Source organism: Xyrauchen texanus, chromosome 3, assembly GCF_025860055.1.
Source record: "Xyrauchen texanus isolate HMW12.3.18 chromosome 3, RBS_HiC_50CHRs, whole genome shotgun sequence".
NCBI lineage: Eukaryota > Metazoa > Chordata > Actinopteri > Cypriniformes > Catostomidae > Xyrauchen > Xyrauchen texanus.
In genome coordinates, this window is record NC_068278.1 from 38,515,162 (window position 1) to 38,529,828 (window position 14,667).

The 14,667-nt window shown below is 38.4% G+C and overlaps 1 protein-coding gene across 1 annotated transcript; it reads right to left on the bottom strand.

The window, feature by feature from the left end:
* Positions 1–718: 718 nt before the first annotated feature.
* LOC127627758 (ruvB-like 2) lies at positions 719–14,365 on the bottom strand. Its single transcript, XM_052104298.1, has 15 exons — positions 14,339–14,365; positions 13,088–13,142; positions 12,792–12,847; positions 12,512–12,653; positions 11,112–11,241; positions 10,674–10,740; positions 8,563–8,669; positions 8,181–8,274; positions 7,979–8,102; positions 7,728–7,822; positions 7,488–7,606; positions 6,509–6,628; positions 6,281–6,410; positions 6,058–6,172; positions 719–951 (listed from the first exon to the last, which is right to left on the bottom strand). The coding sequence occupies exons 1-15, from the start codon at positions 14,348–14,350 to the stop codon at positions 926–928; spliced, it is 1,392 nt and encodes a 463-aa protein (XP_051960258.1). The 5' UTR covers positions 14,351–14,365; the 3' UTR covers positions 719–925.
* Positions 14,366–14,667: the final 302 nt, after the last annotated feature.

Genomic DNA, 14,667 nt, shown 5'->3' on the forward strand with positions numbered 1-14,667 from the left:
AACCTTTGGGTTTCTAAATCTGGCTCTGGTTTGAAAATGTGTACAGGCCATACAGTAATACTATTTTAGAATAAGCATATGGATAAAGCCAACATGTACACAAACTTAACCTATTTTAGTCATCTGAAGGTTTCAAGAGAAACTTCATCTTTCAAATAAAAATGTATAAAAAGGAAACTTTCGACTACACTGGTAAAAAAAATAGACATCTACTGTAGGGGTGTTAAACTCAGTTCCTAGAGGGCTCCAGCCCTACTCCAAAATGCCTCCTTGTAATCTTCAAGCGCTCCTGAAAACCTTAATTAGCTGCTTCAGGTGTGTTTAATTAGGGTTGGAGCTCAGGACTGTTGCCCTCCAGGAACTGAGTTTGACACTGTATCAACACGATCTGCTCTAAACAGTGAATATATACTGCCACCTAGCTATGAGCTTTAGTGCTACAACTGATCAGCAGCATACTGAAGAGTGCAAACTCGAATCACAATTATCTTCTTGCATGATTATACACCATTCATGAATATTACCAAAATAACTCCAATAGTACATTATTTAATCACCAAATTAACACACATGGAGAATCCCCACTGAGATTGATTTCAGAGATCATTGGGTTGAAGGTCATGAAATTGGCTTTTAATCACAAAATATGTTGAAATAACTTATTTCATCTTTTGGTTGCCAAATAACAAAGCCAAACAAGAACATTTTCAACAACGCTTTATTTCAATGCAAAACATATAAAATCATGTAATATCCAGTAGCAAAATTAGGAAAAAAGGAGACAAAAAACAAAACAAAAAACATTGTGAACAAATACACTTAAAGACTGAACACTTCTAAGATGGCTCTGCAAGGGGCGAGGTCGCAAGAGTAGCTGAACTTCAATGGAGCTATGAATGAACATGCGTCTCTATAGTTCCACTCATTATGAGGTATCCATCTGAGGGGATTCTGACAGAAGAGAGAGGACAATAAGTCATGGTCAATTTGACACTGTAACCATTTCAATGTATTTTCTAATTAATGTGGTTCATCTTTTGGCTTTCATAATATTTTTTTGCATGCCTCATTTTGAGGTGGTAAAACAGATTGCTTGTATATGGAGTACAGAGTATATAGTGATTATAGTCATGCGAATTACATTTTTCAGCATTTGTTTAAATAACAGCCTCTTCATTTTCTTGACCTGTATGGGAGTTGTCCCATACTGTGGAGATTTAATTCTTCATTTATGGTTTTCCTGGGTCAAAAATGATTGAGTAGTGCATGTGATCTCAGTTTCAGATGCACAAAAATTGGAAAGCCTGCTGGACTCGCGCGCGCACTTCAGAGCTCCAGAGACAGCGCACGCCAGTCATGCAAAAAATCTGTGAGTCAGATGAGAAGAATATTTAGCACTTTTGAAAGCGCCAAACTCGTGATGGTCATTACATTTGCTTGGGGGGGGGGCCGCAGAAAAATATGAAATGCCGGAAAACCTTGTCCATGTGTCTTATTTCTCTCAGTCTCACACGAAGCCCTGCCCAAAGATGGAGATGCCCAAGCTGCGCACAAGGATCTTTAAATATCGCAATATAGCAAAATCTCTATCGATTGACACTTTATATCATCGCCATGATAGAGATGTATATACAGTGCCTCCGGAAAGTATTCACAGTGCTTCACTTTTTCCACATTTTGTTATGTTACAGCCTTATTCCCACAGCAAGATGCTGCCACTACCAATATTATGTATGTATGTATAATATATATATATATTATACATACATACATAACTAATATATATATATATATATTAGTTGCATTCAGTTTTTTGGCAATTTCAATCATTGTACAGCATTCATTCCTCAAAACAATGATTGACTGACGAGTTTCTAGGGAAAGCAGTTTCTTTTTTGCCATTTTTGACCTAATATTGACCTTAAGACATGCCTGTCTTTGCATACTGTGGCAACTCATAAACCAAACACAAAGACAATGTTAAGCTTCATATAATGAACCAAATAGCTTTCACCTGTGTTTGATTTTCTAGTACCAAATTAGCAATTTAGCATGATTACTCAAGGATAAGGTGTTGTAGTGATGGCTGCTGGTAAAGGGGCCTGTCTAGACTTAATCAAAAATTACTTTTTTCAAATAGTGATGGTGCTGTTTTTTTAAATCAGTAATGTCCTAACTATATTTTGTGATCAGTTGAATGGAAGTACCAATATCTTCAGAAACAGCAAAATCTGTACATTATTCCAAACATTTGGATGCCAGTGTGTATACGCATCATATATACACACTATATGGACAAAAGTATTGGGACACCTACAGGAGCTTTTATAACATCTCATTCTCAATCCATAGGCATTAATATCAAGTTGACCCCCCCCTTTGCAGCTGTAAAAGCTTTCGTTCTTCTGGGATTGTTTTCTACAACATTTTGAAGTGTGTCTGTTGGAATTTTTGCCCATTCTTCCAGAAGAACGTTTGTGAGGTCAGATACTGATGTTGGACGAGAGGGCCTGGCTTGCAGTCTCCATTGTAGTTCATCCAAAAGGTGTTCGATAGGGTTGAGGTTAGGGCTCTGTGTGGGCCAGTCAAGTTCTTCCACACCAAACTCATCCAACCATGCCTTTATGGACCTTACCTTGTGCACTGGGGCACAGTCATGATTGCAACAGAAAACGGCCTTGCCCAAACTGTTTCCACAAAGTTGGAAGCATAGAATTTTCCAAAATGTCTTGGTAAGCTGAGGCATTAACATTTCCCTTCACTGGAACTAAGGGCCTCGGCCAACCCCAGAAAAACAACCCCATAGCATTATCACCAAACTTTACAGTTGGCACAATGCAGTCAGGCAGGAAATGTTCTCCTGGCATTTGCCAAACCCAGACTCATAAATCAGACTGCCAGATAGAGAAGTGTGATTCGTCACTCCACAGAACATGTTTCAACTGCTCCAGAGTCCAGTGGCGGCACGCTTTACACCACTCCATCCGATGCTTGGCATTGTTCTTGGTGATGCAAGGCTTGCATACAGCTGCTCGAACATGGAAACCCATGCCATGAAGCTCCTGGCGCACAGTTTTTGTGCTGATTTTAATGCCAGAGGAGGTTTGGAACTCTGCAGTTATTGAGTCAGCAGAGCGTTGGCGACTTCAACGCACTATGAGCCTCAGCACTTGGTGACCCCTATCAGTTGATTGTGGAAATTTCTAGGAAGGAAAAATTTCACAAACTGACTTGTAGCAACAGTGTCAACCTATTACAGTACCATGCTCGAATTCAATGAGCTCTTTAGATTGACCAATTTTTTCACAAATGTTTGTAAAAGCAGACTGCATGGCTAGTCTTGATTTTATATACCTGTGGCAATGGGACTGAATGAAATACCTGAATTCAATGATTAAGAGGTGTGGCCCAATAATTTTGTCCATATAGTGTGTGTATTTATATATCCTCCTCATGGACTGCACCAGATTTGCTCTTCCACCAAGGCACTTGCAAGTTACCTGACATTTCTAGGTTGAATGGCCCTAGCCCTCACCCTCCTATCCAACAGGTCCCAGATGTGCTCAATGGGATTGAGATCCAGGCTCACATTCCTGTCTTGCAGGAAATCATACACAGAACGAGCAGTATGGCTGGTGGCATTGTCATGCTGGAGGGTCATGTCAGAATAAGCCTGCAGGAAGGAGGATGTCTTCCCTGTAACGCACAGCATTGAGATGGCCTGCAATGACATCAAGCTCAGTCCGATGATGCTGTGACACACCGTCCAGACCATGACGGACCCTCCACCTCCAAATCGATCCTGCTCCAGAGTACAGGCCTTGGTGGAACACTCATTCCTTCGAGTCCGACCATCACCCATGGTGAGACAAAACTGCGACAAGTCAGTGAAGAGCACTTTTTGCCAGTCCTGTCTGGTCCAGCAAAGGTGGGTTTATGCCCATAGGCAACGTTGTTGCCAGTGATGTCTGGTAAAGATCTGTCTTACAACAGGCCTACAAGCCCTCAATCCAGCCTCTCTCAGCCTATTGCGGACAGTCTGAGCACTGATGGAGGGATTGTGCATTCCTGGTGTAACTCGGCAGTTGTTGTTAAGTGTCTCACAGGTGTGATATTCGGATGTACTAATCCTGCACAGGTGTCGTTACACATGGTCTGCCACAGCGAGGACAATCAGCTGTCCTTCCTGTCTCCCTGTAGCACTGTCTCACAGTACGGACATTGAAATGTATTGCTCTGGCCACATCTGCAGTTCTCATGCCTCCATGCAGCATGCCCAAGACACGTTCACGCAGATGAGCATCTTTCTTTTGAGCACAATCATGTCAGAAGAAAGGTCTCTTTAGTGTCCTAAGTTTTTATAACTGTGAACTGTGACCTTAATTGCCTACCGTCTATAAGCTGTAAGTGTCTTAATGACCGTTTCACAGGTGAATGTTCATTAATCATTTATGGTTAATTGAACAAGCATGGAAAATTGTTTAAACCCTTACAATAAAGATCTGTATAGTCATTTGGATTTTTACAAAATTATCATTAAAATACAGTGTCTTGAAAAGGGGACATTTCTTTTTTTGCAGAGTACCGTATATATCGTCATATCGCCCAGCCCTAATTCCAAACACGATTTTCATGCCAGCAAAACTCACAAGTGGCCATGGGAGTGATTGCGTGTGCTATCTGTGGGCGTATTGTATGTTAATAAAGTGGTGCAAATCGCAATTAGATTTTTTCTGAGAAATAGGTAATTGTGTAATACATTGCTGAAAACCACATCTATTCTCCACACAAAGTCTAAACCCAATTCCTGCATTTGCATTTTGCATGATATTAGTGCACAGATACCCAATCAATTACATTTTTAATTGTGATTAAATATGTGATGCCATAAAATTTCGATATATATATATATATAGATTATTGATTGGCACGTTATTTTATCAAAATATTTTTGAGGCACTTATATTTTAAAATTAGAAGCCCAATTTGCATGCTTTCCAATTGTCTTATTTGGCCTCTGATTAACAGGCCAAGATGGTTGATATAACATCTCTCACACAAACACGCACGCACGCACGCACACACACACACAAAAGTTTTGAAACACTTGACTGAAAGGTTTCTCATGATCTTAAAAATCTTTTGATCTGAAGGCGTATGCTTAAATGTTTGAAATTAGCTTTGTAGACAAAAATATAATAGTGCCTCCATATTAATTTATTTCATTATATATATTTTTTTAAATAAAAACTAGTTTTTTGAAATGGATGACTTGGACCAAATAATAAAGAAAAGCAGCCAATAAGTGCCCAATATAGATGGGAACACCTTCAATACAGTTTAAAAAGCATCCCAGGGTGATACCTCAAGAAGTTGGCTAAGAAAATATCAAGGAGTACATGTCTGCACATTCTAGGCAAAGGGTGACTACTTTGAAGATGCTAAAATATAACAAAGTTTTCATTTATTTTGGATTTTGTTTAGTCACAACATAATTTCCATAGTTCCATTTATGCTATTCCATAGTTTTGATGACTTTACTATTATTCTAAAATGTGAAGAGAAAAAAATTATAATAAAGAATGAGTGTTTCAAAACTTTTGACCGGTAGCGTGTATATAAAAAATTGAATAGCTTTGGACACAATATTTTTAAGCCATGATGTATCAGCTATTTTTCATTTTTGTTTTGGGGCCAGTGAAAATGTAGGCAAGGCAAGTAAAAGTCTGAAGCACTGGCCCAGCCAGTAGAAAAAAATCCTTATTGTTGAGCCCTGTACGCACAGTACTTTTAAGTTTGATTAATTTAATTTAATAAAAGGCATAATTGTTTAGATTGAGAATTTATTTTAATTAATATTATGTAAAATAAATAAATAGTAAATAAATCCCTTGAATAAAAAAAATATATTTTCTGACATTTTGACAATGTGGCAAGGTGTTTCGATAATCTATTTGTAAACAGGCTGCAGTATCCGTGCCTTGCTTTCTGTTTGTTTGGGAGTTAAGTAACCCCCCAGAAGTAGTATAAAAAAAATCCAAGCAAGTACAATCTTACGTTTTTCATTAAAGAGGAAGGAGTCCTGGTACTCTTTCATGTACTGTGAGGAGCGGGACTCATCCAGGAAGAGAGAGTAGACCCTCTTAATGTCTTCCACTTGGACTTCCGTGCCCTGAAAGAAATGTAGAACGGTGGTCAGGAGTAGCTCGTTTACGAATATTTGATTTGCTATAGATTGTATTTTGCTTGGTGGCACGATACATGTGTGAGCTGTCATTACCCGGCGTTTGCGGCACACCAGGCCGGCAGTACTGATGAGCTGGATGGCGTAACGGAGTGAGGTCTCCTGTCCAATACGTGATAAAACGGTGTGTGCCTCCTCACTTAGCTCAACATCCTCTTCCTCACACCTGAAACACAAACATACATGATTACAAGTCTACACATGATTTGAGCAACAATTTTTCCTCAAGAAGAGATACAAATAAATCAAAGGACATTATCTCACCGAATCTTTAGGATCTGTCTGGTCTCTTTCTCTGTGTAGGGAGTTGTAGCAATGATCAGCAGACGGTCAAGCATGTCTATGGGAATACCATGAGGACTTTGGTAGTTGGTGCCTCTAATACTGTAAAAAAGAAAACACAGGAGTACAGATGTGAAATAATCCACAATCTCATGTACTGTGGTACTTAACCCATGTGCGTCAATAAAAAAAAAGGTCCTTAGAGGAGAAAAATGTCTGCGTAAAAAATAAAAACTATATTATATATTAATATTATATTTCCACTTTCAATAAGTTAATTTTTTTTAACTAACATCAGTCCTGATCATAACTACCACAAAATTAAAAAAATTAAATAAAATACAACTTGCCCACGTCAAAAAACTGCCATAAAAATATTATATATTATTTTCCACTTTCAATTATATTTTAACCAACATCAGTCCTGATCATTACCAAATATTCATTGATTTTCAGGATTTTAACCCTTTAAATGCCAGTTTGTTTACATAATGCCACTGTTGTTTTTTTCCACAGACATACATTTCTCAATACACACATACAAAATACACTGACATCCATACCAACACACCCACACAATTTTAGCTGCATCATTTATTCAATTGGCCTGCAGTTCTATATAATACAGCAAACAGAAAATAGGAAAAAACATTTATTTGCTCTATAGGGTAAACACGAGAAAAATGGCACCACCTGGTGGAAAATATAAAATTTTTACATTTTGAAGCCAGGGCTCCAGAATGAAAGCATAATTTCATAGAATACATGGACTGGGATCAAATATTGTGGTTTTAATGAGTTTCAAATGGGACATATTTCTCCTCAAGGTCCAGAGTGTAACTGTTTTTGTTGAACTATCAAATTTATGCCGTTGGCATTAATACAGCCAAAATGAAAAAAAAAAGAAGACGAAAACGTCCCAAAGGTCACACAAGGTTAAAAGTTATTTTTGTGTACATACCGGGTGATGCCTCGGTTTGTGGCCATAATGAGTACAGGTGAGAGATCACTCTCTAGAGCTCGATTCAAGAATGAAAAGCATTCTATATCCAACATGTGGACCTCATCTATAAAGAGAACCTGCAACCACAAAAAAAAAAAAAAAAGATTAACAATACATTTCTACTGCAGGCAGTAACAGACAACTTAGAATCACTGAACTCTCACTTATTAAAAGGTCTTAGTTGTCTGGCCTGCTTACCCCAGGAATGATCTCTGCTTTGCCTTCCTCTCTCCATTCAGAAACTTTAGCATTGATCTGCTCTCGAACCTCGGACTTTATCTCTCCCGTGTCGCCTGCAGAACAAACAATGATCATACATCAGCTACGGAAAATGCTGGAACACCTCCAGAGATATTTAATGTGCTAAAAGACTGATCAGGGATTAGTTCCACTGAGCATGCCATTTTCTAGTCTGTCAGTTTTAAAAAGCTGACAAGAGCCTGAATTACCTGAAAATAAGGCCAAGAATCCCTGAGTGCGGCTGTTGATGACGTCAATTTCATGAAGTGAGACAGTGTGAACAACCTCCTTCCGTTTTTGCAGCTCTCCCTCTGGACACTGCACAAACTGTGTCTGAAATAAATAAAAAACACAGTAAGAAACTGTCAGGGAATAGATGGACTCTTTCGCAGATGAGGAGAGACCGTTTACCTGTGCTCCCATGGCGTCGTAATCTCTTGCTCTAGTAAAAGACCGGCCTAATTTGCTAATTTTCCCTGTGGCTTTATCAATGGTGATCACATCCCTGCAGAGGATGAGATGTGATATGACATGGTCAGCCTTTAACAAATCAAACACTGAAAAGATGAGACAAAGTGCTTTGGCTGAAGTAGGGTCCTTGTTTGCCTTTATTTTTTATTCAATCTACAGTACATATATAAAACAAACAAATTGTCAAACATAAGCAAATACACTGTCAACAAGATTATCCACACCATTTGTTTTTAAATAAAGCAGTAAGCTCATTACTGCAGTATCCAATGGACCAGCTGGGCTCGCCAGATCAGCCCAAACCAGTGGTTAGTCTACCCACCCAGCTTGTACCCTCTCTTTACAGAGACTCTCGATCATCTTGTTCCCCAGGTCATAGATGGTCTCCATTTCCGTTGTCTTCAGCGTGAGCTTCCCTACTTTTGCACCCTAAACACAATACAGAAAAGTGAGAAAACAATTTTTAACTAAATTGAACTAAACACAAAATATAGTTTTTAAATCATATTTATTGAAGCAAAAAGGTTATCGAATACCAACTGGGCCTATGTGAAAAATATTTGCCCCTAGTTACTAAATACCCAAATCTATGAAACTGCATTCATAATGGGTTTAAGGTAGACTAGAAACACCCAGACTTGATTACTGCCAGCAATGTTCAATAAAATCAACACCAAAATAGAACTTTTTCAGCAGCATGAAGTTGGCTATAAAGTCTCACTCATTAGCACACTATGCCAAGGTCAAAGAAGTTCTAGAAATGAGGAAAAAGGTGATTGAAATACATCGGTCTGGGAAGTGTTAGAAAGCCATTTCAAAGGCTCGGAGACTCCAAACAACCACAGTGAGAGACATTATCTCCAAATGAAGAAAACTTGGAACAGCAGTGAACCTTCTTCAGGGCGACTTGCAATAATTGAGGGAAACATGAATTCTGTTAAAAAAAACCTAAAGGAGAACATCCGGTCATCAGTCCATGAGTTGAAGCTCAAGCACAACTGGATTATGCAACAAGACGATGATTCAAAGCTTAGGAGTAAGTCCACCTCTTTGAATTAATATTTTGGTGTGGACAAGTCAAAGTCCAGACTTGAACCCGATTGGGATGCTATGGCAGGACATTAAACGGGCAGTTCATGCTCGAAAACCCTCCAATATTGCTGAACTAAAGCAGTTCTGCAAAGGAGAGAGGGACAAAAATTCCACCAAAGGCATTGTGAAAGACTGATCTCCGGTTATCAGGAGCGTTTGGTTGCATATATATATATATATATATATATATATATATATATATAAATAAACAAACTGTATTTAGTTTTACTCAGATTCCCTTTGTTTTATGATATTTCTTTTTTGAAGGTCTAAAACTTAGTATGAAAATATATATATAAAAAAAGAAAAAAATCAGGAAGGGGCAACTACTTTTTCATATCACTGTATTTGCTTATGTATTCACAAAACATCATAAGGCTAAAAGTAGCTCCTTAACCCACGACTTCCTAAAAGTGACTCACAAAAGATCCAAAGCATGCTTCAGTCAATTCACATTATAAACAATATATGTGAATATTATTACGACATTGAAACATCGTTTAAGGCCTGAATCACAATCGAGTCGATGTATTTTAATAATATAATATTATAATGTTAACATTTACCTTTAAGAAAAGGTATTGCCTTAATCACAAGGGCATTTTCATTTTTGTAAACTTAGAAGTGCAGTTGACTCCCACAAACTGAAACAACCCAATTACACAGGAGATTAAGGCTAACAACTCTGCGCTCCCTGGCCATATCAAAATAAAACTGTGTAGCGCAGATGAATTGGGAATTTCTATCATCCGTCTGCAGAATATCATCCAACAATTCATAGCATATTTTTTTCCTGTGGATGCACACTCGCTGCAGAGAAAAAAAGGGCGATCATGGTAATTGCAGGCCTGCACAATGTTTTAATGCTGTTGAAGGGATGCACGCTTGTTTCATTACATCAACACAGGATGAAGAAATGTTTATCAGCTGAAAAAATATAACTATCCATCCATCTACTATGTATAAATCGTCATCCATAGCAACAAGGTTAACTCTGCCTTACTCTTATTTTAAGATTTCCTTACTAAAACCTACTCATAGCAGTTCTGTGAATAAGTTTTAAGCAAAAACTCCTAGCTAGGAACTCTTTGGCGAACTCCTAGTAGTAAGATGAAGATCTTTGTGAATACGGCCCCTGATTTTTGGCCACCATTCACTTGCATTGAAAGAAGCAGAAATATTCTTCTAAAAATCTTTGTTTGTGCTCAGCAGAAGAAAGTAAATGATACACATCTAGGATGGCATGAGGGTGAGTAAATGATAATTTTCATTTTTGGGTGAACTTTCCTTTTAATTCAGTGGAGGAGGCCATTATAAAGAGAGAGGACAGCAAAGACTCACTGTTCCTGTAGCAGGTCTGTCGATCTGAATCTCTACCACCTCTCCTTCAATAATCTCTGTCTCCTCTCTGCCGGGCAACAAATACAGGTAGAACATTAGCCGTTATGTGATAATGCTGACTATCCCAGAATACAGTGCTCATTTTGACAACTAGTGTATTGGTGGGGCATGCATTAAAACTATAATAACTATAAGATTAACTGTTTACTGTGAAAGTAAAATGAAAAGACATAATATTAGTCTTAGAAATTAAATCTATAATCAATAAAAGATTCAGTTTCCAACATAGTGATACAACACAAAACATTACAACACTGATGTTGATGGAGGTTGTCCTTTGTTCCAAATCTAAGAATCTATGCTATTTTATGCTTGCATTAGAGTGAGAGAAGTTAATCCAGGAAAATGGCAGTTCACACTTTGATCAGCCTCACTCACTTAATCCGGACTCCGATGGCTTTGCGGAAGGCCTGGCTCAGCGCCTCTGTCTTGCTCATCTCCAGAGAGAAAATCTCACTCCCAGCCAGAGCAGTGAAAGGTGTGTCAGGGCCAAGGGACTGGGCAAGACCTGCACAATAAACAAAGACCACAATTATGAATGGGTCTTTTGTCATTTCCCCAGTATATAAAATGTATTGCACTCAAAAGTGAATTAAAACATCAAAAGTTCTTAGTCATGTTTACATTATTGGTTAAGGGAAAAATACATACAGGCAGTGTGCACATGAAGTACCATGACTCAATCTCAAGTGCAATTCTGACCAATTTACACCTGCTATTAACATATGTTGTGGTAATCCCGTGGACAGAGTTAAGTATGTGTAGATAGGATCCAAAAATATTTTTGATCCGATTACTCTAACCTTATTTGGGCCACTTTTTTCAGTATGCCTGACATCAGCATGCAATGACAGAAGATGTGAAGTATGGACATCCCAAGTTCAGTTATACTTGTACTCCAAGTAACAATAGTGAGATCAAGTATTAAAAGAATAGTTCACCCAAAATGAACACCCATCTTTTACTCACCCTCATGCCATCCAGATGTGTATGACTTTCTTCTGCTGAACACAAATTAAGATTTTTGAAGAATATCTCAGCACTGTAGGTCCATACAATGCAAGTGAATGGCAGATAAAGGCAGCTTAACAGTAATCCGTAAGACTCCAGTGTTTAAATCCATGTCTTCAGAATCGACTACTGGGCAGGGAGGAGAACTTATAGAATTAAAAAAAAAAAGGACTTAAATATTGATCTGATTCTCACCCACACCTATCATAACACTTCTGAATACATTTAACCACTGGAGTCGTATGGATTATTTATGCTGCCTATGTGATTTTTGGTGATTCAAAATTTGGCCATACATTCACTTGTATTATGAGGACTTACAGAGCTGAAATATTCTTCTAAAAATCTTCATTTGCGTTCACCAGAAGAAAGAAAGTCACACACATCTGGGATGGCTTTTCATTGTAAGTTTTTAAAGCAAAAGTGTGCCACTTTTTTTTTGTGGTCTTTTTTAGCACTTATTTTTTTGTGCTTTATCAACATGCAGTGACTCACTGAAGTAGTTAGTGATGCAAGTTGCCATGAAATCAGCCAGATACTCCCTTTTATGAACAGACAAAATCTGTTCACAAGTAGACACAGGAGATGCAGCTGAGACGTAAACGTCCAGGTGTAAATGCCACTTGGTCAATGCAGACCAAGTAAGATGGAGTTTAGATCACCATGATGTATTGTAATGCGAGGTGTAAACAGGGCCTTACTGTACATTGTAAAATAACTTCAAGTTCAAATCTGGTTTATAATGATAAATATAAGCAGTGACTTGCCCATAGCAATCGCTGTCTTGCCCGTCCCAGGTTGGCCAGCAATGAGGACTGCACGACCAGCAATCTGACCATCTTTGATCATTTCAAGGATCAGCCCTGCTGCCCTCCGGGATGCCAGCTGGCCCACCATCCCCTGCGACACCTGGTGAGAGAGAGACGGAGAGGAAAAAGAGCGGTTGATCATATTTTATGCAGTCTGGTTATAAATGTTGTAAGCATTACTGAAGCCTATGACAAGTATGTAGTAACTGGCAATTCCAATCATACTCATTTTATTTACCTGCCGTGGTTCCAAGGCATCATCCAATCCAAGGCCACGAATATGAGAGTGTGCACCTGTGAGAGAAGTACAGATATTTTTCTTCTTTCTGTGGATCTTTACAATGCATTCCATGACAACCACAATAATTAACAGAACATCTCAAAAGTTAGAAAACCAAATTTTACCTAGTGCACCAAACGTTTTTGAAATGGTTTAAATAAAGCTATCATCATAAGAAAATATACTGATACCAAAAGCATGCGCTAATTCATTTGCTTTTTTTATTTGTGTATTATTTGATTTGATTTACTTACCAATCCTCTCTATCCTAGTAATATCACGCACCTCTGGAACCTTTGTGGTTGCCACCTTTCATAGCAAATGAAAAAAGGTGAATATTATGTAAAGTGCGATTATTAAACATGAAGCTGTAGTTTAATGCTGTGCTTTTATCCATGTCATTTGATCAGCAAGCAGCTGTTTTGCGCTTGCACCTGTTGTCATAGTAACACTGGAGCCACAACACTGGCTGTGTCTCGTTTGGAAGACTGCGTCCTCCGGAGGTCGCATTTGTCGGCCGCATACGTCATCTAGGATGCGAGTAGGATTCGAATGCAACCTTCTTTCACGGGAATTCGGAGGATGCATGAGGTGTAACCTTCGTGGGCACTCATAAATCACAATACTTTGCTTCAACGAAACTGTTTAAAAACATTACGCTAATTTAAACTTAAATATGATGTTCAAACGCAAGGAATGTTAATTCCTAAATTGAAGAACCTCAGTAGATGGGTGCGGAGTATATAATATGTATAATTATATTAACATATAATTAAAATAAAGTATTAAACTTTAGATTAGCTAAATCTATTTTTTTTTCTCTTTACATCATTATAACGCTCCTAAAATGTACGTCATACATTCCCTTCCAGAGGGACTTTGTTCCCTTCTCACCTAAAGCGCTCGCGCTTGTTAAAGAGTGGCGTGCTGTCATAGCAACATGTTACGTTCCGTTTCCCCTACGAAGGCCGTCTCGTTTAAACTTGGCTTGTTTAAACGAGGGCACTCAGTATACAGCCAACTAGCTGAAGTTGTAGCAACACTGCAAAAATGTGTAAAGTGCGGGGTCGTAATTTCCCCACTGTGAAACATGTTTGTGTCGCAAATGCGGTAGTACAGCAAACATGCAGACATTCATATCCCCGCTAAAACAGTGACATGCAGGCTAACTATAGACTGATGTCATGATCGCAAGCTAGTTTACGAACAACTACTTAGCAGATTATCAGTGTCAGCTATATCTGATTAATACCCATTTTCACGACTGTAAATCAGAATCATAAAGCTCTGCAATAAAACCTTATTGTGTTAATTAAAGTACATGTGCTCAAAAGCGGCAAACTCACGAACGTGTTTATTCAGCCCTTTACACCTCCCCCCCAAAAAATCAAGGCACAACAGGTTACACCCAGTAGTGAGAAATATACGAATTTTGTTGAGTATAACCTGAAAGAACCACATATTTATGAATAATGCTCAGATAAAACACTATTAATTTGACAAACCTGCGCAGCCATATTCTCTCCGCTTGAATCTTCTTCTTCTTTGTGCTTTACCGGCAGCTGGCATCCTTATTGTTGCACTACTGCCATCTTCTGGAGTTATGTTACTCCTAAATTGTGCAGTAATCCTCCACATCAATCCTGTTCTTATTAGGAAGCTGTTCAAGCATCTTCTACCTTGCCCATTCCCAACACACTCCATTATATTCTTTACTCCTGTTCCTGATATTCCAAAACTTTCCATTTCTTCCATCATGTAATTTCTTTCTGCTTCATATTTCCTGCAATTGATAAGCACATGCTCTAAGGTTTCTGACAATGTTGGATGTTTT

Excerpts from the sequence above, each read along its gene's own strand:
- LOC127627758 (XM_052104298.1), bottom strand. Across the intron at positions 12,848-13,087 it reads TACTAGGATAGAGAGGATTG|GTGCACACTCTCATATTCGT; the intron begins GTAAGTAAATCA and ends CTTCTCTCACAG. Across the intron at positions 7,823-7,978 it reads ATTCTTGGCCTTATTTTCAG|GCGACACGGGAGAGATAAAG; the intron begins GTAATTCAGGCT and ends TTTGTTCTGCAG.